At 33.2% G+C, this 22,908-nt stretch overlaps 4 protein-coding genes across 5 annotated transcripts; 2 read left to right on the forward strand and 2 right to left on the reverse strand.

Moving 5' to 3' along the window:
• The first annotated feature begins 239 nt into the window (after positions 1 to 239).
• On the forward strand, positions 240 to 7,902 carry LOC131666939 (protein ovarian tumor locus-like). 2 transcript variants are annotated; one of them, XM_058940045.1, is made up of 15 exons: positions 240 to 385; positions 1,101 to 1,323; positions 1,394 to 1,646; positions 1,720 to 1,858; positions 1,942 to 2,111; positions 2,181 to 2,534; positions 2,607 to 2,751; positions 2,823 to 2,901; positions 2,986 to 3,223; positions 3,295 to 3,393; positions 3,467 to 3,507; positions 3,587 to 3,707; positions 3,780 to 4,154; positions 6,389 to 6,712; positions 7,116 to 7,901. In XM_058940045.1, the coding sequence occupies exons 2-15, from the start codon at positions 1,108 to 1,110 to the stop codon at positions 7,451 to 7,453; spliced, it is 2,892 nt and encodes a 963-aa protein (XP_058796028.1). In that variant the 5' UTR covers positions 240 to 385; positions 1,101 to 1,107; the 3' UTR covers positions 7,454 to 7,901. The 2 variants fall into 2 exon arrangements, with proteins under 2 accessions (XP_058796028.1, XP_058796027.1); XM_058940044.1 differs by lacking the exon at positions 240 to 385 and adding an exon at positions 496 to 693 and having other exon boundaries at positions 7,116 to 7,902.
• LOC131666940 (myeloid differentiation primary response protein MyD88) lies at positions 4,181 to 6,365 on the reverse strand. Its single transcript, XM_058940046.1, has 5 exons — positions 6,060 to 6,365; positions 5,717 to 5,913; positions 5,552 to 5,647; positions 5,189 to 5,485; positions 4,181 to 5,105 (listed from the first exon to the last, which is right to left on the reverse strand). Exons 1-5 carry the CDS (start codon positions 6,209 to 6,211, stop codon positions 4,531 to 4,533), a joined length of 1,317 nt encoding a protein of 438 aa, XP_058796029.1. The 5' UTR covers positions 6,212 to 6,365; the 3' UTR covers positions 4,181 to 4,530.
• Positions 7,903 to 9,286: 1,384 nt separating the features above from the next.
• LOC131666942 (spermatogenesis-defective protein 39 homolog) lies at positions 9,287 to 11,555 on the reverse strand. Its single transcript, XM_058940047.1, has 9 exons — positions 11,367 to 11,555; positions 11,079 to 11,235; positions 10,803 to 10,984; positions 10,586 to 10,722; positions 10,482 to 10,509; positions 10,256 to 10,412; positions 9,941 to 10,179; positions 9,695 to 9,868; positions 9,287 to 9,615 (listed from the first exon to the last, which is right to left on the reverse strand). The coding sequence occupies exons 1-9, from the start codon at positions 11,439 to 11,441 to the stop codon at positions 9,490 to 9,492; spliced, it is 1,275 nt and encodes a 424-aa protein (XP_058796030.1). The 5' UTR covers positions 11,442 to 11,555; the 3' UTR covers positions 9,287 to 9,489.
• Positions 11,556 to 13,629: 2,074 nt separating this feature from the next.
• LOC131667047 (DNA topoisomerase 2) lies at positions 13,630 to 21,281 on the forward strand. Its single transcript, XM_058940224.1, has 21 exons — positions 13,630 to 13,993; positions 14,420 to 14,740; positions 14,819 to 15,134; positions 15,202 to 15,516; positions 15,589 to 15,828; positions 15,908 to 16,013; positions 16,091 to 16,243; positions 16,311 to 16,480; positions 16,555 to 16,765; positions 16,839 to 17,659; positions 17,725 to 17,924; positions 18,001 to 18,136; positions 18,207 to 18,506; positions 18,703 to 18,936; positions 19,011 to 19,199; positions 19,281 to 19,560; positions 19,634 to 19,712; positions 19,785 to 19,867; positions 19,938 to 20,069; positions 20,158 to 20,282; positions 20,352 to 21,281. Exons 2-21 carry the CDS (start codon positions 14,454 to 14,456, stop codon positions 20,505 to 20,507), a joined length of 4,533 nt encoding a protein of 1,510 aa, XP_058796207.1. The 5' UTR covers positions 13,630 to 13,993; positions 14,420 to 14,453; the 3' UTR covers positions 20,508 to 21,281.
• Positions 21,282 to 22,908: the final 1,627 nt, after the last annotated feature.

Below are 22,908 nucleotides of genomic sequence, written 5' to 3' on the forward strand. Positions count from 1 at the left end.
GCAACATAGCAATAACCAAGCAAAAAACATTGAAAAGAATATATGCATTCGTGCATTATGACAAATTAAATGATCAACCATTATCAAAAATACTAAAACACCAATACATTCTAGTAGCATTACACACATATACAGAAGTTTCAACCTCGTAACTTGACCCCCAAAGAAAACTTCGTCGGATAGTTTGTTTACATCTTGCAAGGCTGGTCTAACACTTGCCGGCAACAAAGCGAGACAGAACTAGTATGCGAGAATTTCAGAGCGTCTTTGTGCTCGCAACTGTTAAATAAAACTTCCACAGTGCGCTGTTTGGCCGTCGTCTCGCTTCTACGCTTCTCTCCCACCTGATTTCCCGATCATTCCTGGCATAAAGAAATATAAGGAGGTAAGTGCATCCGAAGAAAAACACGTGCGCGCGGCGCGGAGAGAAGAAACAAATCAATGACGATTTTTTCGTGGAAGTGCGTGGTCTCTCGCTCTCGCATTTGTTGTTGCTCTCAGAACTGCACACGCAAGTCTCCACGCGTTTTCGTGATTATGAGTGCATAAAGTATTTATTGCGATCGTTTAGTTTCGAGTTGTTATCATGCGGAAAGTCTGCTAATACCTTAGCCAATTCCCGATCGATTTTTTCTAATATTTCGTTAAGAAGAAAAGCGTCGAGAGTTGCCTAGCGATGTTGCCGAGTCGTCCGTAAGTTTACTTATCGTTTGTAAGCTTCAGTTGAATTATATGGAGAAATTTATTTGATTCGTACCACGTCAACAGGTTGCACAACTTCGAATGTAGCCTCAATACACCAACATTGTAAACATCTTTTATAGTGTTTTAATATTTGATGTGATTAGTTTGACTAAAAACTGTTGTAATCGAAGATATAAAAATCTGATACAGAATGAAATTCATTAGATAGGTTCAAAGCCACAAATAATAATGTTCAAACCTGTACAATTTCTTCTAATTCTTCCTATCCACATATCAAAGTTTTAGAATAAAATGTATGAAAAAAATAAAAATCATGAATTTATTTTATATTAAAGATCTGCACAATTTTTTCCACTGCTTAAATGCATCTAATTCTATCTTTTCTTTTCTTGTAGAAGATTCATGGAGCTGTCCTCGAGGAAAACGTCGAAGCGAGCAATAGAGCCTGTTGATGAGTGGCTGCAAAACGAAGGATATTACAGGAAACATGCACCAAAAGATCCTACATGTCTCTTTCGAGCAGTCAGTGAACAAGTGTATCATAGCCAAAGGAATCACATAACTGTAAGAAATGAATGCATTGAATTTATGAAGAAAAACAGACATATGTTTGAGGAGGTAAGATCTGAATTAACATAAAATGTTACTGTAATTTTATGATTTTGCTCATGCATTTGTATTTTTACAGAAAATATCCACACCCTTTGATAGTTACTTGGGTCAAATGGCTTGTTTTACTGAGTGGGGTGGTATGAATGAAATCTTAGCCATGTCCCTCTTGTATCAGAAAAACATTGTTATATTTCATGGACAAAAGTTGACTAAGGAAACTGTCATTGATCATGGATTTCAACATACTCTAAATCTCTGTTTCACTCCTCCCAAACAATATGAGAGTGTTTATACTCAAGAACACACGTCAGATGCAGGATTTTGTCAATGTGCGTTGAAGCTTATTTCTGCAAAAAAAAAAATAGCTAAATTTGTCAGTTTTTATAGTTCAATTTTTTTCAGCTCTTGTGTACCAAACACTGTATAAAAATGTCTTCAAAATGACCAATGTTGATATAACTGTTCATAAAATGTTACATGAAAGAACAAATCACTTGAGACATGATAAGTTTTTCTTGAAAGGAAATATGGATATTAGAAAGTTCGTATACAGTTAAAATAATAATGAGGTAAATCCTGAATAATGTGTATTCTATTAATTGTATTTTTGATCATTACTTTTAGCCAATTGACTATGGAGCTAATACATAAACTTGAAGATAATGAAAATGATAGTGAAGAAACCCAGTTATTGGCTAAAGGTATTACACCATTTCCTTATAGAGTGGCAAAAGCTTTGGATCCTAATATTTATCGCAATGTTGATTATGATATCTGGCATGAAATAAGGAAAGGTTAGTTAGAAATAAATTCAATTTTACCAAATTAATGTTCTAAGTACATAACTTTTTTTTTATTTTTAGAGGTAAGAAATTCAGGGTATACTAAATTCTACTCTAATGAATTACAAGCTGGATCTAAATGCTTGGTACAATTGGACTCGAGAGAAGATAGAGTTAACAACAACTTTTTGACTGGTAAAGAAAATTGGGATAACAACAAGGCACTAATCAAGGGTAAACAAAAGGAGCCTCCTTTTTACACTGGCCATATACAAGTAATGAGCAAAAATGAAGGTCCAGTTGTCGTTTTCATAGAGGAGTTGGGAAAAAAAATGACTGTACCATATAAATGTCTCAAAGCTTATCCTATGCAGAAAAAAATTAGACAAAACCCTTTTCCTATTGCCCCAAATAAGAAAAATATGTCTTCTCAAAGTAAGTTGTTAAAAATGTTATGTATTTGTTTCTTGAATGATTCAATATTTACAACAAAATAATTAATTCCAGATACAAAATGGAAGAAACCTTACAATAATCAAACTCGTAAAGTCAAAGAAATTATGCCAATTGACAACAATGTGGATAGAAATCAAATAAATAAACCAGTTGCTAAAAATACAATGAATAAATCTGAATGGATTCCAGAAACAAGGTAGTATCAACGTTGGTAATTACCACACTATGCGCGTTCCATTGTATAACACGCATTGATTTATATTTCAGTTTGGAAAACCAACAAGTGAAAATACAGTCTGAAACATACCCACCTTACCCACCTCACCAACCTAACAAAGAATATAATGTGAGGCACAGAAAAATTCACTAATTTAATAAAAAAAAAAAAGAAAATAAGTCAAACTATAATGTTTATTGTAATAAATTATAGGTAGCTGGTGACAATGTTAAAGTTGTTCTTGAGAATACTCATATGACATCTGTAGAAACTGCGGAGCGTGTAATCAGTGAACAAGTAAAGAACAAACCTCCTGTCGTCAATGGTGATGCACACACCAATCAATTTAAGAAGCAACTTCCAAACAATTACAACCATGATATTAACCAGTCAAATAAACAACACAATCAGAGAGCAGAAAAGAATGAGATATTTTATCCTCCTTATCAAAGTAAAAAACGTGAATGCTCTTATTATCGAGATATTTTTGTTTTGAATTTCAAAAATTATTTTTTATTTTAGACGGTGGTTATTCTGTTGGTCCTCGTTTTCCTAATACTGAATATGTTAACTATGAGGTAAAGAATGTGGAAGCAGAAAATGGAGAAGTGCCAATTTCAGGTAAAATTAATTGATACATAAATTTTGGAAGTTTAGTAGACAGAGGTATATTTTATGAATTACTTTTTTCAAGATCCTGCTACAGTTCGTCATTTCTATAACTTGGGACTCAAGGTAGACTGTGTAAAATTTATTTATAAAGTGTGAATATTACTTCAACATATAAGTTGTTAACAAATCATTTAATTTGTAGTATTATTGGACTCACAATACTTATGCTCCTCCTGGTAGCAGTGGTTCAGTATTTGGTGAAAATCCATACTATATCTCACAGCCACCACCAGATGTAAATGTAGGCGCTAACATGATTAATGGTGGGGATTATTTTCAATGAAATATTTTATTGTCATCGAATAAAAATTAAAAGATGAAAAAATTTATTAAAGGTCCCATGCCACCAACTGAACACTTGAACCAAACTAGCAACACTAATCAGTCGAATATCAATTCCAGTCTTCCTAATAATAGCAATAATAATAATAATAATAATAATAATAATAACGGAAGACATAATTTCCGCTCCACAACTCCACGATCAGAAGGCAACAATGGTCCAAGACAAAATGGACAAAAATCAAACTATCGACAATCGAATCAGCAAACTCAGTATCAATCTCAAAACGTCGACTTTAACAGGAATAGAGTTGATCATAAGAATTCAACTGTCAATGACCAACAGCAACAACAGCATATGCAGAATAAAGATATGCAGCGTGGAAATAAGAACAACATGGCTCCACGATTCAAGAAAAATTATGATGGTAAGAAACAAAAATTTACCATACATTTTATTAACTTCAATAAAAATTGATTAAGTTACATAGTGTTCTAGATACGATATTAGTTCTTAAATTAGTATCACAGTCAGTCTATACGATAAGAAACACTTCGACATTTCTGAATATTTTATCTTTTCACTGTAAACATTTATGAAATTACTTAGTTTGTTGAAAACTAATTTTTGTTCTTTTTCTCAGTCACAGTCATATATGATTACAAAATTGCAACAGTAAAAACGTTATATTCATTGAATAAATATCTTAATTTTACAAATATCGATTTACAAATCTTATTCAATTTGTCTAACCATAGAAATGTTCTTCTTAAATCTACTATTTTATCGCTGTAAGATAGTATTTATTTTGCAAGAAGTGCTTGCATTTTCCTTAAAAACTTTTTCTTCTTTTTACTTTCATTGTTTGTATTTTCTGAGACAGGTGTAGATGACAGTGAATCTACTCCTTCAATTGTAGGGAGATCTGATGTTACTTCCTCATTAATTGAACACTCAGCTGATGTAGATGACTGAAGAGCTGCATTAGATTCTTGTCTTGCCTGCTTAATAAATGGAAACGTGCGACTTCCTGTCAGTCTCATTAATCTCGATCTTTCCCCACTCTCAGTTTTATTGGTTGTATCTGCAGTAACTGTTCCTTCATTCGCAACTTGTTTAATACCATTTTGTGAGGTAGACCTTTTGGCCTCACATTTTTCAGTTTTAATACCTCTGGTTGTAAAATTTTTTGAGTTATTTGCACCAGGAGGTACGGCCATCATTGAGCCCACTAGTTTTTTCCAAAAAAATTCAGTGGAAACTTTATTGTCCAATGAAATTTTATTGTAGTAAATCTTAGAAAAGTATGTTAACTGAGGTGGAAGTTCACCACAATCTTCATATATACATGGTATAATTTTTCTCTCCTGCTGTTTGTCTTAAAAAAATATTCACATTTGAAAAGATTTCTTCTTAAGTAAACATTTTGATATTACAACATCAACTTATCCCTCCACTTACCTATACTATTGGCTTGTGCAAAATTAACAAAAAACTTGTTGGCAGGACTTTTAAAAAATGCTGGACTAAGGATGAGTATAAGTCTATTACATCTTTCTGATATTAGCCTTATAATAGCTTCGTGTTCAAATGATATTCCAGCAACTAAATCTCTGTCTTTAAGGCAAAGTTTCATATTATTCTGGTTCTCAAGACGCTGAACCATTTCCATAGCAAAGGCAGTATTTTCATCTGCATACAAGAGGAAAGCATCATAATGTTGGCTTTGCTCTCCCCTTTGTACTCTGAATAAATCATCTAAAAATCAAAACATTATTCAGCCAAATTCTTATATTGATATTTCAGAACAAAAAATATATTTACCTATAGTTAATATATCTTTGTCTACCTTAAAGTTATTCTCTTGTGCAGGATTCTGCGATTTCTGCAATCTCTCCAAGTACGATTCTGCATCTCTGACTGAAAGATAAAATTATCTTATTACATAAACACTTTGACGTAGCAATTTATGTGAGTTTAATGGCATACCTAAGTATGATTGAGCATCATCAATGATATCCCACCTCCCAATCTTTTCCAAAGCATTTTTCAAAGAAAGTAGAGTAAATACTTCAGATCTCTTCTGTACGATAGTGAGTATATGATTTGTAGGGTCTGGATCAGTAGCAATAGCAGGCAGTAGCTCACCTCCAAGGGAACACAATTGCGCCAGTCCCCTCCAGTCCCTGTGGACATTAACTGACTCAATATAAACTAATAAAGACGCAAATTATCCAATTGACGTTGCGAGGCAGAGAGAGAGAGAGAGAGAGAGAGAAAGAGAGAGAGAGAAGAGAAGAGAGTAAGAAAGTTTCGTGTAGCTTAACCTAACCTTAGCAAGCCAGTCTTTGTGGGGATGACTTTTGGTGGGTTGAGCAAAGTTGAAATTAAATGTTTACTCTCAGCCGACAAACCGGCTAAGGGTATTTGCGCCAGGTTGGCTGCCATCTTTTGATCACGATACTTTGGACACGCACAGCTCATTCAAATAATAGCAACGTAAACGCTTTTTCGTTTTGCTTCACGCTCTCCAAATACCAGCGAGGGTTCCCTTCTATCCCCACCATTGAAGCTCCTTCCCTCCCGCGTTGCTACTTATCCCGCGGGAAAACCTCGTTTCATTCAAAATATATACTCATACGCGATTACACAACTTCGCAGGCAGGAACCGAGGCGAACATCAGTACCAGTACAATCCCGACTATCGCTACAACAAGAATCGTCAGCAGTCACAGCAACAGCCACCAATTGAGAACGCACTCGAGATGAATGAAGCGAACCAACAGATGCAGCAGCAGCAGCAGCAGCAACAGCAGCAGCAGCAGCACTCGCAGCCACCGCCGCCGCCACCTACGAGTGTCATGCAACAGCAGCAGCCACAGACACCGCCGCCAATCAACGGGAATTATTCGTATCCGCTCTACAATCAGCAGGTGTCCTACGTACCTATTGGACCTTATCCCATCGATGCCGAAGCTTTTTCTGGTTTGTTCTGTTATTTTTTCATTTCTTTGGACATTGAGTGAGCGCGTGCGAGCGATATGATTTTTTTCTCTTTTTTTTTATTTCGGAGCGAGGAAATTATTTGACGCGTCAGTGAATTGTAGTTTGTAGTTATCAGCTGATTTATTTAAAGAAATGTGAAAACAGCACGATAACGAGTATGGAAGACTTTAGAATAGTTTTTATTTCGCATTATCGTAGATATGAAGGTGTGCTTTTTAATGGTGTTTAAACATTTTATTTTACTCAACGCGTTACTTTTGAGTCTGAAACTTTTACAGTGTACAGCTGAACATTTATAAGCGTAGCTACGTGCGTGTATTATTTTGCTAATGGAAAATATATAATCGAATTGATTATATTTGATAGAAAAATCGACTTTCAGGTCATTTTTATCCGGCACCACCAACGAGTTTCGTTCCAATGCCTTACCTACCACCCCAAGAATTAGCTGATGTTCCACCAGGAGGGCCACCACCACTCTACTCACCAATAGAAGCTTTCCCACCGCAGTATCCAGCTATCTACTCGCCGCAATTTGTCCCATATCATTTGCCACCGCCAATCTATCCAAGTCCACCGCCAAGCTCGGCTCCAGCCGGTATTCCCGAAGGTTGTTACCCTGCACCACCTTTCCCAGGTCAACCGTACTTCTTGCCGTACCCACCGCCGCCGATGCCCGCTAATATGATTCCAAGTCCTCAAAACTCACCTGCGCATTGAGCCGACACACAAGTTTATTATCGTTGTTTTGATGGGTTGTCGCGATCTTACACACACGCACGTGTATTAGAAATGTTGATCAACTTGTTGTTTATTTTTTTGAGTTTATGACGGGATGTGGATTTTTGCGACAACACTGATTGAGCGTTAATAGTAATATATAAGTTCATTTTTTTCGCTGTTAACATTCGTCTACACTTGTCTTATGAGCAAAGCTGTAAAGTTAAAATTGATTAGATCATTTAAGATTTATTGTTAGTAAAAATTCATATATCATATTATATTTCAGATGGACTTTATATACAATTTGTAACTTAAATATGATGGACTTTGTACAATGTTCGCGTTGTTTATTATATAACTATTAAAATTTTTCACGAAATTTAAATTAGCAACATTTATATTTTTGTACAACGTTCAAGCTTTTTCTAATAAATATTTCTAAATAAAATTAGTACAAACATTTTATCTAATTACCTAGTTTTGCTATGTTTTAAATAATGAAGGATTTTAATACTTGAATTTGATCAAGTAATATTACAAACCACTTACAGATAGAAAATGATCCGCATTTAATTTTATATACCTCATATCCAGTATTTTTCCACATATTTTAGCTAAGATTTTCATAGTTGAAGCAATCATTGTGCAACTACTTTTAATTAGTTGGTGTCTTGCCCATACAATTATTTGTATACTTAGTTTTCATTAACTTTATAATGTAAATAAGTAATTTTGATGTACTTACGCGTAGAATATCATAAAATATTTAATAAAACACTCAAATTAAGTTATTTATTAAGAAAGTTCACAAATTACAACACAATATGCAAATTGGAATAAAATTAGAATTTATGATAAATTAGATATATATTATCACAGAAATCTGAAAAAAAGAACTATCGAAAAGTTTGCGTCTTATACACGGCCACCAGAAATTAATGACGTAGAGTTCAAACTGGAAAAAATGTTAAAAAATATACGTACACATAAAATAAATATTATGAAAGCTAAAACTGAAGCTTAAGCTGAGATCACTATTAAAAATTGTTAATAATCGACTGAAATACGAATAAAAATTTTAATTTGTCAGTTACGTGGAAAACGGAACTTTCCACACGTCGTATCGGAAAATACGATACGATACATGTTCGGAAAAGAGTTTCTCGTCTTGTATGCCTTACCACCCTCGCTTTATCATAAGAGCGTAAACGCCATACGTGACAAGAATCTACTTTCCCGTATTTATACCGTAATGTATGTTTATTACGGTTACGAATATTTTGATAAACAATTGACGTATTTTACAAATTCTTATATCTCAAAGTTATCCAATATTAATTATATTTTATATTTTTATTACATTGCGCTTGTACTATAAAGCACAAGGAATTGAATTTAATTATTTCAGTGATTGTAATCTTGATCTTATTTTTGTGCTGTTCTTGGCTCTGTCTATTGACAAGCAATTTTGACCTGAGCCTAGTGATAGTAAATAATTAAATCATAAACTCATTTAGTTTTTTAGGCATATTCTTTGTATTTAATAATAAAAGTAACTCGATTCATACAATACCATGGCATTGTTATTGAAAACAATTAAAAATAACATTCGTATTATTTTAATAATACATGATCTCATAGCAAGTCTGTATAAAAACAACGCAAATGATTTACTTTGCAACTTAAAGTTTTTTATTATATAACAAATAATTACTTATTTGTAATATACGTCTTTAATTATTATAAATTAAATATATATTTTTACAATTTTTCCAATTACAGTAAATCACAATTGATATCGAACTTTGTAGTATTTTATAAATATAAAATTTGTATTTTTTAAATTCTGTATAAAATATGTCTTTTTCTAACTAAAGCTTCGTGATTGAGTTCGAGAAAAATTAATATATAAATTCAAGGCATTAGATGTAAATAAATGTCACTATGAAAATTACATTATCTTCTTAAGAAATAGAAATTTATAAAAGTCAGTAACTTAATGTTTTAGAAATATCATTCCGGCACATACTTTTTTAGTTTTTCCACCTAAACTTTTTACTATTGAGAACGCCGTCAGCGTAGGAACTTTCTTCTAAATTTTGAGGTAAACTCGCTTTATATTCTAATAATTTGAAACGATCTCCTTGGGCAGCTAAAATCTAAAAAGTAAATTATAATACTTAAAAAAGGTTTAAAATTTATGCTAATTTATAAATCCCATGTAACAATCATTCTTACATTAATAACTACTTTATGACATTTAAGATTCTTTGCTATCTCTAATCGTTTAGTACCATCAACATAACTTAAAAATTGTTCAATGACACCCGAAGGAGCTCTGTGATCTTGTAAAAGTTTTAATACTTCCTCAATAGGCATATTTGTTTGTAATTTTTTTCCTCCAAAGAAGCTCTACAAATTATAAGTGATTAGTCTATAGTATACAACTTTTTACATTCACAATTGATCAAGAATTGGAATTACTTTTTTATGAAGAATACTATCAATATCATCCCAAGCTTGAACAGATGCTCTAGTCAAGACTGCAACTTTTTGGTATTGCCGCTGTAAAATATCTTGATTTTGAACTAATGACTGAGGAGACAAACTGTTTGTTTCTGGTGCATTCCAGTAATCTTTGCATGATAATCTCAAAGATTCCAAAGTAGAAGCATTGAAGGGTATAGGTTCACTAAATTTATTAGATGAATTTTTTTGCCATTCTATAAGCAATTATTAAAAAATATCATTGTTGCAATCTATCAAAAGTGTCAATAATTGTAAAGATTTATCAAATACCTAAAAGCTTAACATATGATTGTACAAAAGCAGCTTCTCTGCAATCTGGAAAGTTGGAAAATAACATATTGTAGTTTTTTGTGATCTTAGATAGTAATGAATCCAAATTTCCCTCTGATTTATTAATGTTTTTCACTACCACATTGAAGCATTTAATCTGTAAATAAATGACAAATATTATGCACATGTATAATGCATTAATTACTACAAAAGTATAGTATATTACTGCGGCATCCGTTGTACTTCCTTTTGCACTGATCAGAATAATAAATATTCTAATTAAAAAATTTAATGGTTGTAGGTATTGTGAACATTATATTATCAACTTACGTAAGTAAATCACAAATTTCACTTGTGCACATTCTAATTGATAAATAATGAATATAAGTATACAGTGCTTCTGGCCGATCTATTAATAATTTCTGAACTAGATTTCTTTTTAACGTCTTTTTAATAAATAGAGTAATCTAGAACATAGCTTACAAAAATGATTAAATTTAATGAAGGCAAACATGTTCATTGGTAAAAGAACTGTACAAAAACTCACTCCCAAAATAGCATTTCCATTGCCACTTTTGATAGCAGCATCAAGTAGAGCAGTTTTACTGGCAAGTGACTTATACTGTTCAAAAGAGTATGGTTGACCAACCAAAATTTTCTTTAATGTATCTTCTGGTTTTATGTTACCTGAATTGTCCTGTTGGAATTTTAACTTATCAGCTTCAATTACTAAAGGATATAAACAAATACTGTTAATTATAATAAAATTGTTAATGAATTAGTTATAGCAATAAAAATTACCAAATGAAAATATGTATCTTACTTTTAGCCAGTGTATTATCTGATATTATTGACAAAAGAGGCTTTGTAGTTGATTCTGGTTCATCATATCTTAGACTGCTATCTGTAATATGAATATTGGAAATACCAGCTCTCAGCTCAGCAGTACCAATTTTGGATACTCCAAACAAATTGTCAGTCTGCAAAATAACAGCAATTTGATTTGTTGTACGTTTATCAATAACGCCCAACACATAAAATATTTGAAGTAAATTTTTTCATGTCATAAATTGAATTAATATTTATATGTTAAGAGACAAGTAAAACTAACCTCATTGCTTTCAAAGGAAAAAGCCCGTTTTTCCGAACTGTTCCAAAACTCCTCGTCATCGTATGACATGGCCATAATCTCTCAATCGATCAGTCCCTTATTTTCTGCGTATGAAAAATTAAAAAACCGGGAGTAAACACTGTATTATTACGAATACAGCTGTTTTCATTCATTTATGACAGACGACAGTTAAAGCAAAACACACACGTACGTGACAGGTGGTGGCCGATGTGGGGAATATCTTATAACGCGGGCAAGTCCCTTGCATTTAAATAAAAGGAATTTGAATGAAATTGTACAAATTTTATTGTACAAAATGTTTGTATCAGATACCGTTCAATGATAATAGCCTACTCAATAACTCACAATACTCAAAAGCAACTTTTTCTTTTTCATTTAGACTTGGCAGCTATATAACTGCGTATCAATCATACCAAATTTACTAACTTTACAATTTAATTGTAAAATATGAATTATTAATGAATTTGATATGGTTTTCTCAGTCAACTAGTTTTATATTGTTACATACCATTTATTTAAAAATCTTCACGTATCAAACGCTTGCAACGTGCAATAATATAAATTAAACAATATAAAGTAAGAAAAGCATTTTTCGGTATTTATAATGATAAGTTATTTTATTCATGTCGATTACTAATAACATTTTACCTAAATTTTAGAAACTGTATTTCTTTATCAATCATTTGCATAATCATTGCAGCTTTGTTTGGGACAGACAGGGAACCTCATTCCGACTGATTTTTTACCGATGCGAAGACAGCCCGACACAAATAACATTTTATAAAAAAAATGATCACATCTCACGTATGTATAATTGTACTTCTCGAAAAAATAATTATTTGTTATTGTACCATTATATTTCTCATAAAAAATAAAAAATATCGTTATCGATAATTCACCTCCTATTTATTCACGTAAAAGACATAATTAAGCAAAAATAAATTCACAGGAAAATTGTACCCTCTGTAGTCTAAATTGTACCATCAGTACAATTTTATAAATTTGTTTCTAAAAGAAATGATAGGATAATTACAAATTACCATTAATTGTTACAACTTACAAGGATGTCATCCGGAAATGCACTTTGCGCAGGCGTAGAGCTTTGTAATTGTCCTATTATTTCTTTTAGAAACAAATTTATTGAACTGTACTGATGGTACAATTTAGACTACAGAAGGTACAATTTTTCTGTGAATTTATTATGTCTTTTATGTGAATAAATAGGAGGTGAATTATCGATAACGATATTTTTTATTTTTTATGAGAAATATAATGGTACAATAACAAATAATTATAAAATGTTATTTGTGTTGGGCTGTTTTCGCATCGGTGGTGGTAGCTCTGTTCAAGAAAAAGAGAGAGTTGAGTTTTGGTGCTTGAATGAGAAGGTCGCAAGGCGACGAAAGCATTTTTAATTTAGGCAGTGTGCTGCGATATTTAAAAATATGTAGTTCAGTTGAACACTTTACTTTCTATAACTTATTTAATAATCATTAAATTAATTTTAACTTTAAAATTTACTAAACATATCCATTATTGCATAAACCTACATCACTTTATAATAATATTCTTATTATTACTATTTAACTTTAAAATATATGTCGCGAGCTTCAATAGATAATTATCGTTATTCGTTGTCAAGTTTATTTTAATGCAAGATTAGATAGTCGAGCAGTTCGATTTTGAATTCTCAGCTCAGTTTTCATTATCGTTGATAAATGAGATTGAATGCATTCGATCAACCAGATATTTTTGAATACCATATATTAAAATTACACATGCGTGCCAGGTGACTTTCAATTAATTTTTAATGATCATATATAGTTTTCATTAATTCCAAGGAGAGAAGAAGAGATAGCAGCTTTGGTTTGAATCTTCCGTGTGAGGTTGGCGCATAGTTGTTGGTAGCGTCGTCCTTTGCATGCCTACACTTAGGAGTAGAAGTAAGTAGGAGTCAAGGCTTAAGGAGCTCATAAGATGAAGAAAAGCTGTTTGATCTTAGTCCATATCCTATAAGCTCTTACCCCTCTGATCGAGCTCAGGACTCGGGTTATTAAATCGTAGGCGCTGCTTACGTCTTCTCTTGCAACCGAGCGATGGCAGCACTTAACAGACTCTACCAGAACAATTCATGATCAACCGTATCGACCAATCGGAAGCTACCATTTCAAATTTTCATCACCGTGAACGCGAAAACCACTTGATTTCGAAGTCGATGAACTTGCAACGTTCGGCCGAGAATTCTTGCGTGTAGACTCGCGAATCTTTCATTGTATGTACAATTTTGCTCCACTAGTCACTGAATTTTTTTTGAATAGGTAGTAAGTATTTCCAAGAAATACAAAAACTCATCACAGCCAGTATCGTATCCATCAAGTGGAAGCACTCGAGAGTGGCGCTGTATAGCTTTTTAACGAAGGAGAAGCAAGCAGGCAGGACGCCATTCACAAATACAACTCTTGAGAGGACTCTCCTTCGTCGCCGCATTAATTAAAAAAAAACGCTAATAACAAAACAAATGGAAGTGCTAATTGTCGTGCTGTGAAATCTTATTTCCACAAAAACGACACTTATCATCGTGACAATCTTCCTAACTAAATTACAAGGTTAGTCTCTTCACTCCGATAGACTAGAGACGTTCGTCCCTGAAGGAGGTTAGAGTAGACATTGACACAAGCGTCCTTTACCGCGCGCAGTTTTTTTCGACCACTAAAGGACAAGCCGCTGCATACAATTTAACGGTCGTTAGTTTTCAACAATTAATGAGCCTAAGCGAAAATTCATTAAGACGTGAAATAGATTAAAATTCGGTTTTTCGAGGTTGATGAAAATTATTTGCCGCCAGATCAACGAAGCTGTCTTTTGCTATCGTAATTTTGTGTTGAGGTATTTTCATTCGTTTTACGTTCACCAAATACCCTTGTCGGTCAGTCATGAAAATTCTCCATTTTCAATAATAATTACATATTCATTCAGTTGCATGTGAGAAAAAAAAGGAAACTTATTAACTGTCTGATCTTCTGTTTATACAGACAGATTAGCAAGCATTTTATAAGAGCAATCACAATGGAGAACGGTGGTGATGGGGGCTCCAAAAAGAAGACCATCGAGGGTATGTATCAGAAGAAGACCCAACTTGAGCATATTTTGCTCAGACCTGATACATACATTGGCTCAGTGGAGCCAGTTCAAGAGAACATGTGGATTTATGATAAGGAAAAAGAAATGATGATTCAGAAAGAGATTAAGTATGTACCTGGTCTCTATAAAATCTTTGATGAAATCCTTGTGAATGCAGCTGACAACAAACAGAGAGATCCCAAAATGGATACTATCAAAGTTGATATTGATATGTAAATATTTGATTAAGAAGTCTTGCATCTCAAGCATGAATCATTTGTTTATTGATTATTGACTTTTTTTTGTTACAGTGAAAATAATACAATTGCTGTTTACAACAATGGAAAGGGCATTCCAGTTGTTGTTCACAAAGAAGAAAAAATGTATGTGCCAACTATGATCTTTGGTCATCTACTGACATCATCTAATTATGATGATGCTGAGGAAAAAGTGACTGGTGGTAGAAATGGTTACGGTGCTAAATTGTGTAATATCTTCAGCCACCGCTTCACTGTTGAGACTGCTTGTAAGGAGTATAAGAAAAGTTTGAAACAGACTTGGGGTGATAACATGGGTAAAGCTAGTGAGCCTAGAATTAAAGAATTTCATGGTGAAGACTTTACAAGGGTAATTTTATATTGCATTCTAATGAATTAACTTTTTCAAGCCAGTAATGTGTAATGTTCATTCATAGGTCACATTTTCACCTGATTTATCAAAATTCAAAATGGACAAACTTGATGAGGACATTGTAGGTCTAATGAGTAGGAGAGCTTATGACGTGGCTGCCTCTACAAGAAAAGTTAATGTGTATTTAAATGGTACAAAGATACCAATTAAAAGCTTTAAAGATTACGTAGATCTATACATCAAGGGCAAAGAAGATGATACAGGTAATCCTTTGAAAGTGCAATATGAAAGGTGCAGTGATAGATGGGAAGTTGCAGTAACTTTATCAGATAAGGGATTCCAGCAAATGTCATTTGTCAACAGTATCGCTACTACAAAGGTAAATTCTTTTTTTAATATGTCTGAATAATATGACATTAACATTTATCACAACGTTTTTATTTTATTACAGGGAGGAAGACATGTTGATCATGTTACAGATATCATAGTCAAACAACTCACGGATACTTTAAAGAAAAAGAACAAGGCTGGAGTTCAAATTAAACCTTTCCAAATCAAGAATCATCTGTGGGTTTTTATTAACTGTTTAATTAATAATCCAACCTTTGATTCTCAAACAAAGGAAAACATGACCCTGCAACAAAAAAATTTTGGTTCCAAATGTACTCTCAGCGAAAAATTCATCACCAATGTAAGTATAACTTTTTTAATTTGGAAATTCAACTATGGTATATGAATAAAAATTGACCCAGCCTTGCTCATCCAATTAGGTCACAAAAAGTGGAATTGTTGAATCTGTTCTATCATGGGCAAAATTTAAAGCAGACAGCCAGCTTCAAAAGCTGGGTCCAAAATCAAAACAAAGAAAAATTCAAGGTATTTAATAATAAAATCATAATAAAAATGTATTAGATTTTCTGTAAAGATTACTAATTTTTTTTTTTTTTTCATAGGAATACCAAAATTGGAAGATGCTAATGATGCTGGTACAGTTAAGTCATTAAATTGTACATTGATTTTAACTGAGGGAGATTCAGCCAAAAGCATGGCTGTATCTGGTATGGCTTCTATTGGCCGTGACAGATATGGAGTTTTTCCCCTCAAAGGTATAGTTCATATGTTTTTTTTATAATTTTATAACAGCATAGTTAAAATGTATCCTTTGATTTACAGGTAAAATCCTAAACGTAAGAGAAGCCACACACAAGCAAATTTTGGAAAACTCTGAAATCAACAATCTAATTAAGATTCTTGGATTGCAATATAAAAAAAAGTACGAGACTATAGATGACATGAAGACCTTGCGTTATGGAAAGATCATGATTATGACTGATCAGGATCAGGTTTGTACAAATACGATTACTCGATTCCCTCCAATCATATAGGTTTAATAATATGATTTTGTTGTGTTTTGTAGGACGGTTCTCATATCAAAGGCTTATTAATTAACTTTATCCATCATAATTGGCCTTCACTTTTGAAGATGAACTTCATCGAAGAATTCATTACACCGATAGTAAAAGCAAAGAAAGGGAATCATGAGCTGTCATTCTTTTCATTACCTGAGTTTGAGGCGTGGAAAAAAGAGACAGAAAATTATCACACGTATAATATCAAATACTACAAAGGTTTTTATTTTTTATTGCTCGTGTCAACGAAAATCAACGTAAAACTAATATAATTTTCGACTGATTCCTTTAGGTTTGGGTACGTCCACTGCTAAAGAAGCAAAAGAGTACTTTGATAAGATGGATCGTCATCGAATTCGCTTCAGATATGATGGAGAGCAGGATGACCAAAACATCATCATGGCCTTTAGTAAGAAATGTGTAGATCAACGTAAAGCTTGGCTGACCAACCACATGGAGGATACAAAGCGTCGTAAGGAAAACGACCTCGGCGAGCGTTATCTCTATGAGAAAGATACTCGAGCCATCTCTTTCTCGGACTTTATCAACCTGGAGTTAGTTTTGTTCAGTAACTACGACAATATTCGATCGATTCCCAGTATGATAGATGGCTTAAAACCTGGTCAAAGAAAAGTATTGTTCACGTGCTTCAAAAGAAATGACAAACGAGAAGTGAAGGTCGCACAATTGGGTGCATCAGTCGCAGAACACTCGGCTTACCATCACGGTGAAACGTCAATAATGGCGATGATCGTCAACTTGGCTCAGAACTTTGTAGGCAGCAATAACATTAATCTACTGCAACCCATCGGTCAATTCGGTACACGGTTAAATGGTGGTAAAGATGCAGCTAGTGCTCGTTATATTTTTACGATGCTCAGTCCTCTAGCAAGAATGATTTTCCATAAACATGATGACCCTTTACTCAAACACGAGTATGATGATAATCAAAAGATCGAACCTACATACTATGTACCGATTATTCCCATGGTTCTTGTTAATGGAGCCGATGGTATTGGCACTGGTTGGATGACCAAGATTCCTAACTATGATCCTAGAGAAATCATTGCGAATTTACAAAGGATGATGGATGGCGCTGATCCAAAGGCTATGGTAAATTTTACATATAAAATAATGTACATTTGCAATTTCATCAAAAAATTCATTAATTTTTTTAGAACCCATACTACAAAAACTTCAAAGGTACAGTAGATAGTTGCGGAGAGTACCGATATGTCATCAGTGGTGAAGTGTCAATCATTGGCCCAGACAAGATTGAGATCACCGAATTACCAATCGGCATGTGGACACAGGTCTACAAGGAAACAGTATTGGAGCCTATGTTACACGGTTCAGAGAAAACTCCAGCTCTGATCACGTAAGTCAATTATTATTTTAGTTGTTGCTTCTCAAAACTCTGATATATTTTCTACAATAATAATTGGATGTAATAGCGATTACAAAGAGTACAACACCGATACGCAAATTCGCTTTGTCGTCACACTGCAACGGGACAAATTGATCGAACTCGAAAGGGACGGCCTACACAAAGCTTTCAAGTTGCAAACTACGATGTCAATCACGTCAATGGTTAATAAATTTACTTGCAATCATCAAATTTCATCTCAGTGAAAAACTAGTAACTAATTTAACATTTTAGTGCGCATTTGACGATGCCCTTTGCCTCAAGAAGTTCGACAATGTCACTCAAATTATGAAGACCTTCTTCAAGGTGCGTCTTGACCTCTACCAAAAACGTAAAGATTACCTTGAGGGTATTTTACAAGCAGAAGCTATAAAATTATCCGATCAAGCCAGATTCATTATAGAAAAGTGCGATGGTACTCTTACTGTCGAGAACAAAAAAAAGAAAGACTTGATCGCGGAACTCGTAAGGCGAGGCTATAATTCTGATCCTGTCGTTGCTTGGAAGCTCACGCAGAATCGCGAGGAAGTTTTAGTGAGTATTTTTCTTTCAACTAAAACGTAATATTACTCATTTTTATTGTATTTCAATACTTATGCACTTTTTATATGCTTTCCTAACATAGGAAGAAGTGAGTAAAATGATAATTGATAATTGAAAAAATTATGTTACTAAAACTGATTATATCACAGTTCGTATAAGTTTGTTTAACTGATTATTCAATTCGTAGGAAGAAGTTGCTGAGAACGCCGAGGATGAGTCGAGCGCTGCAACTTCGGTGATTGAAAGAGAAAACTATGACTATTTGTTAGGTATGACAATGTGGAGTCTTACAAAAGAAAAAAAAGATAACTTGTTGAAACAGCGGGATGAGAAAAATGCAGAATTACGTAGATTACAAGCGCGAACTCCCTTGTCTCTGTGGAAAGAAGATCTTGATAACCTTCTGAAAGAACTCGACAGGGTAAATATCATTTTCTTCGCTGATGTTCTCATTTAGTAATAGTATTTTATGTGAAAAAGTATCGTTTTCTGTAGGTTGAAGAGAAAGAAAGAAATGATGAAGCCAAGTCCCAAACCAAGGTTAAAAAACCACCACCAAAGCTCTACAAAAGTGAGGATTCACGTAAGGTTACTCCTATCATCGATAACGAGCTTAAGAAAAAGATCGAGAAGGCCGATATTGTTGTGAAAGATAAGAAAGAAGGTATCAAGAAGGAGCGTAAGGTAATGAATGAATTGTTACTTTATTAGCGTTAAATTTATGTACGTCTAAACTCATGTAATAAACTTGTTTGCTATTTGCAGATCAAAAAAGAAAAAATTGAAGAAAAGGATGAGTTCGATGCTTTGATTGAGGGTAATGCTAAACCATTAGATGACAGGTTAGGCTTGTCTCCAGAGAAGTTGGAAAAGAAAGGCAAGAAAGGAATGAAGCAGTCTAAGCTACCTTTCAAGCCTATTAAGAAGGGTAAAAAAGCAAAGGGATTTGACAGCGAATCTGATGAAGGTAGCGATATGGATATAAACTTTGAGTCACTATCACCACCACCTGCACCTCGTGCTCCACGTAGAGCCGCCGCAGCTGGTAAGTTTTTTTTTATAGAGAAATGAAAGTATGAAATTCTTGCATTATAATGATTTACTCTTAAATGATTTAGCTAAAAAGTACAAAGTTGATAGCGACGAGTCTGATAGTAGTGAAGTTGAGCTCCACAGTCTTGGCTCAGATGGTGAAAAGTGAGTATTTGGTTCTTCCTAAAATTCAGAAATAAGTTCAAGGCATTATGAATGTAACCAATATGTTTTTAGGCCTACAACGAAAGTAGTTGCTACTATTGATAGTGATTCAGATGATGATTTCAAAGTCAAGAAAGAGTCGCCGCAACAGAAACGTAAGTGTATCTTTTGATAAATACTTGGACTGATTTTTTTCCTGTTATTTATTGTAAATCATATTTACAGCAAGTTCCGAAGAACTCTTCGATTCACTGATTAACAGCTCGCCAGAGAAGCCAGCTGAAAAACCGAAATCTCGTCCTCTTGCAATTTCATCCGAATCAGAAACGTCACCTGTAAAACCTCCACCTAAAAAAAGTAATTACTAAATAATAAATTGAAGAAATAAATTAATCGTCATATGAAATATTCATCGAGTATAACACAAATTCTAATTTTATTACAGCTGCTGCTAAGAAAAAAGCTGAAAATGGCGAGGGTAAACCGGCACCTAAAAGGGCACCTAAGAAGAAAGCTGCTAAATCTTCGGAGTCGGAGTCTGAAGATATGTTCTCACCTAAGACAACTCCCGTAAATATTTTTATTTTTAATTATGTAAAATTAGTTTAAAAATCAATTATGAATTAAATGTTGTCGCAGATAAAAAAGAAGTCAAAAAAGAAGAAGATGGATGATTCTGACGACAACGATGTGGAGATGATGGAATCGCCGCCGCCACCGCCACGAGTTGGTGGTGGACGCTCACGCAAGCCTGTCTCGTACGCTATCAAATCCGACGATTCCGACTCTGATTAAACGTTTTCAACTTGTCAGTCGAACTAATGTCACATTGTCGTAGATGAATAACGTTATGACAGCGATCGATCTGGTATAATGATACTCAGCTGTGTGTGCCAGACTTACTCGTAACTTTCTATGATAGTTCTTGTACATAATGTATTTGTAAATAATGGTAGAGAACCAAATTGTGCACTTTTTTGCCGATGCATCAGCAATTTTATTATTTTTTCTGTGGTTGTATTTGAAAGTGAGCAGTTTGATTCTTTACAATTTAATATCGATGATTGTAAGATGTTTTACGTCTCTATTTGCACTAATTATAATAACGAGTGTCACTGTCAAGTATGATTATAGGCACTAAATTTCGATGCCCAGTGGCAAATTAATATGATGGATTTCACACATGCGTTTTTGACGATTTTTTTGTATAAAATGATCGTGAAATTACTGTGAAATAACTTTGTTATAATATTAGTAATTTTTTTACTTTCTATGAATTTATTTTTGTCAATTCGATTCTTGATAAATTCTGGATCTAGATTATATTTAAAGTGAGATAAAATACAATCGAACAATCATAACTAACATTTTTATTTGTTAATATTCATCAGGAAATACAAAGAAATTTTAGATAGGGATAGGATTTGCAAGATTATACTAACTGCAACAAAGTAACATAATTATATACTATTCTTAGGGTTTCACTATTATTTATATGCGAAGTTTAGTTCACATTAGTAGTTAATTTTTTTGTATGTATTTACTTAATTAACTTTATGACGACATTCACAGAACGATTGTAAAATTATCTTACTTTTTTAATAAATATTGTATTATACAAATAATATTTTCATAGTTGTTTTCCTTATGCCATTTTACCGATTTTTACTACCTAATTACACGACTTTTCATCGATATCTGAAAAAATTTTCATGAATAATTGTTTTGCTTGGTTAAAAAATTAAAAATTACATTAAGCATGTAATATTGCTCAATTGACCATAAACTTGCAAATTAGCTCAATAGCTAATCAATATTTATACAGAAAATATAAATGAACAGTGTGAGGGTTGAATTGATTAACTAAGAGAGGAAATGTTTATGATAAACTAAAAAATTAATATTATACATTTCTTTATAATAATATTAGCAGTACATTCAGATAAATATTCTTGCGGACCGATTTGTTCGTCTTCTTAAAAATCACTATTTATCTCATTTTTATTCGTGTTTTCCTGATTAATTTTTATTTTGGTTTTTTTTTTAAATAAAAATAACGATATTATTAAATTAAAAATATCCGGGTAATGGTAGCTGTCAATTCAAATTTTCACCATCGTATACGCAAATCACTCGATTTCAGTGTCGATAAACTTGTAACGTTCGACCAAGAACTCTCGTGTATAACGACTCGCAAACCCTTTGTTGTACAATTTAGCTCCAATAAAATAATCCATCCAAAAAATTCGACACTTCGTGTGGCAGTGCATGAAAGTAAATTCTTATCTCGTGAGAAGCTTACGTCTGAGCGACGCGAAGGTGCGAAAGCACACGAGATAGGAATCCCTTTTTTCGAACTTACTAGGTACGATATCGTTCAAAACAACGTGTGACATGATTGAACGTGTCGTAAAGTCCCAATTTGTGTTCGGTTTGTCGAAAAATACGATACGACACTTGTTCGGAAAAGAAATTCTCATTTTGTGTGACTCTCCACCCTTGCTTCGCTCCTAGTCTGGGACCTGGTTACAGTCTCGTCTGTAATAAAAATACCCCACGTAAAATTCTATTATTCTTATGTATTTACATCTCTTAGATCAGAATTCACTACTAAATTTTTTGAAATATGCATAAAAATTTGTCTAAAGTGTAATGGCGTAAACAAAAAAAAAATAAGAATATTTAAAAGATGATTTTTTTAGAATTAGATATATTTCTTTTTTTCGAAAATATGGGCTATTTTAAGACGAAAAGATGTCATAATGTTTTCCTGAAACGCATACTTTAAATTATAAATTTTTGGATGTCGAAAATTTGTTTGCTATTAATTAAATTTAAATAATTCAAAATTATCGTAACTCATCCGTACACGTAGCTTTTGTAATATGAACAATAACGATTTGTCCCTGCTTGATCAGCCCGCGAATGGACAGATCGTATTATACCGAGATTTTTTTATATGATTTATTACCTTATGGATGCCGACCGAAAGGTAGGTAATATACGAATAATATAACATATACATATAAGGAATGATATAGAATTGAATTCAAATTATAGAATCGTTATTCTTTTATTTATTGATAACCTTCGTTGAGTGTATAGAGCGAGTATAAATCGTTATCGTTGGATTCTAAATGTTCGTGACATCACGTAGTTTCGAATATTAATTTTCCGTGTACCTTGTCGCTCTGCT

Source organism: Phymastichus coffea, unplaced genomic scaffold, assembly GCF_024137745.1.
Source record: "Phymastichus coffea isolate CEN01 unplaced genomic scaffold, Cenicafe_Pcof_1.1 PCOF00062, whole genome shotgun sequence".
NCBI lineage: Eukaryota > Metazoa > Arthropoda > Insecta > Hymenoptera > Eulophidae > Phymastichus > Phymastichus coffea.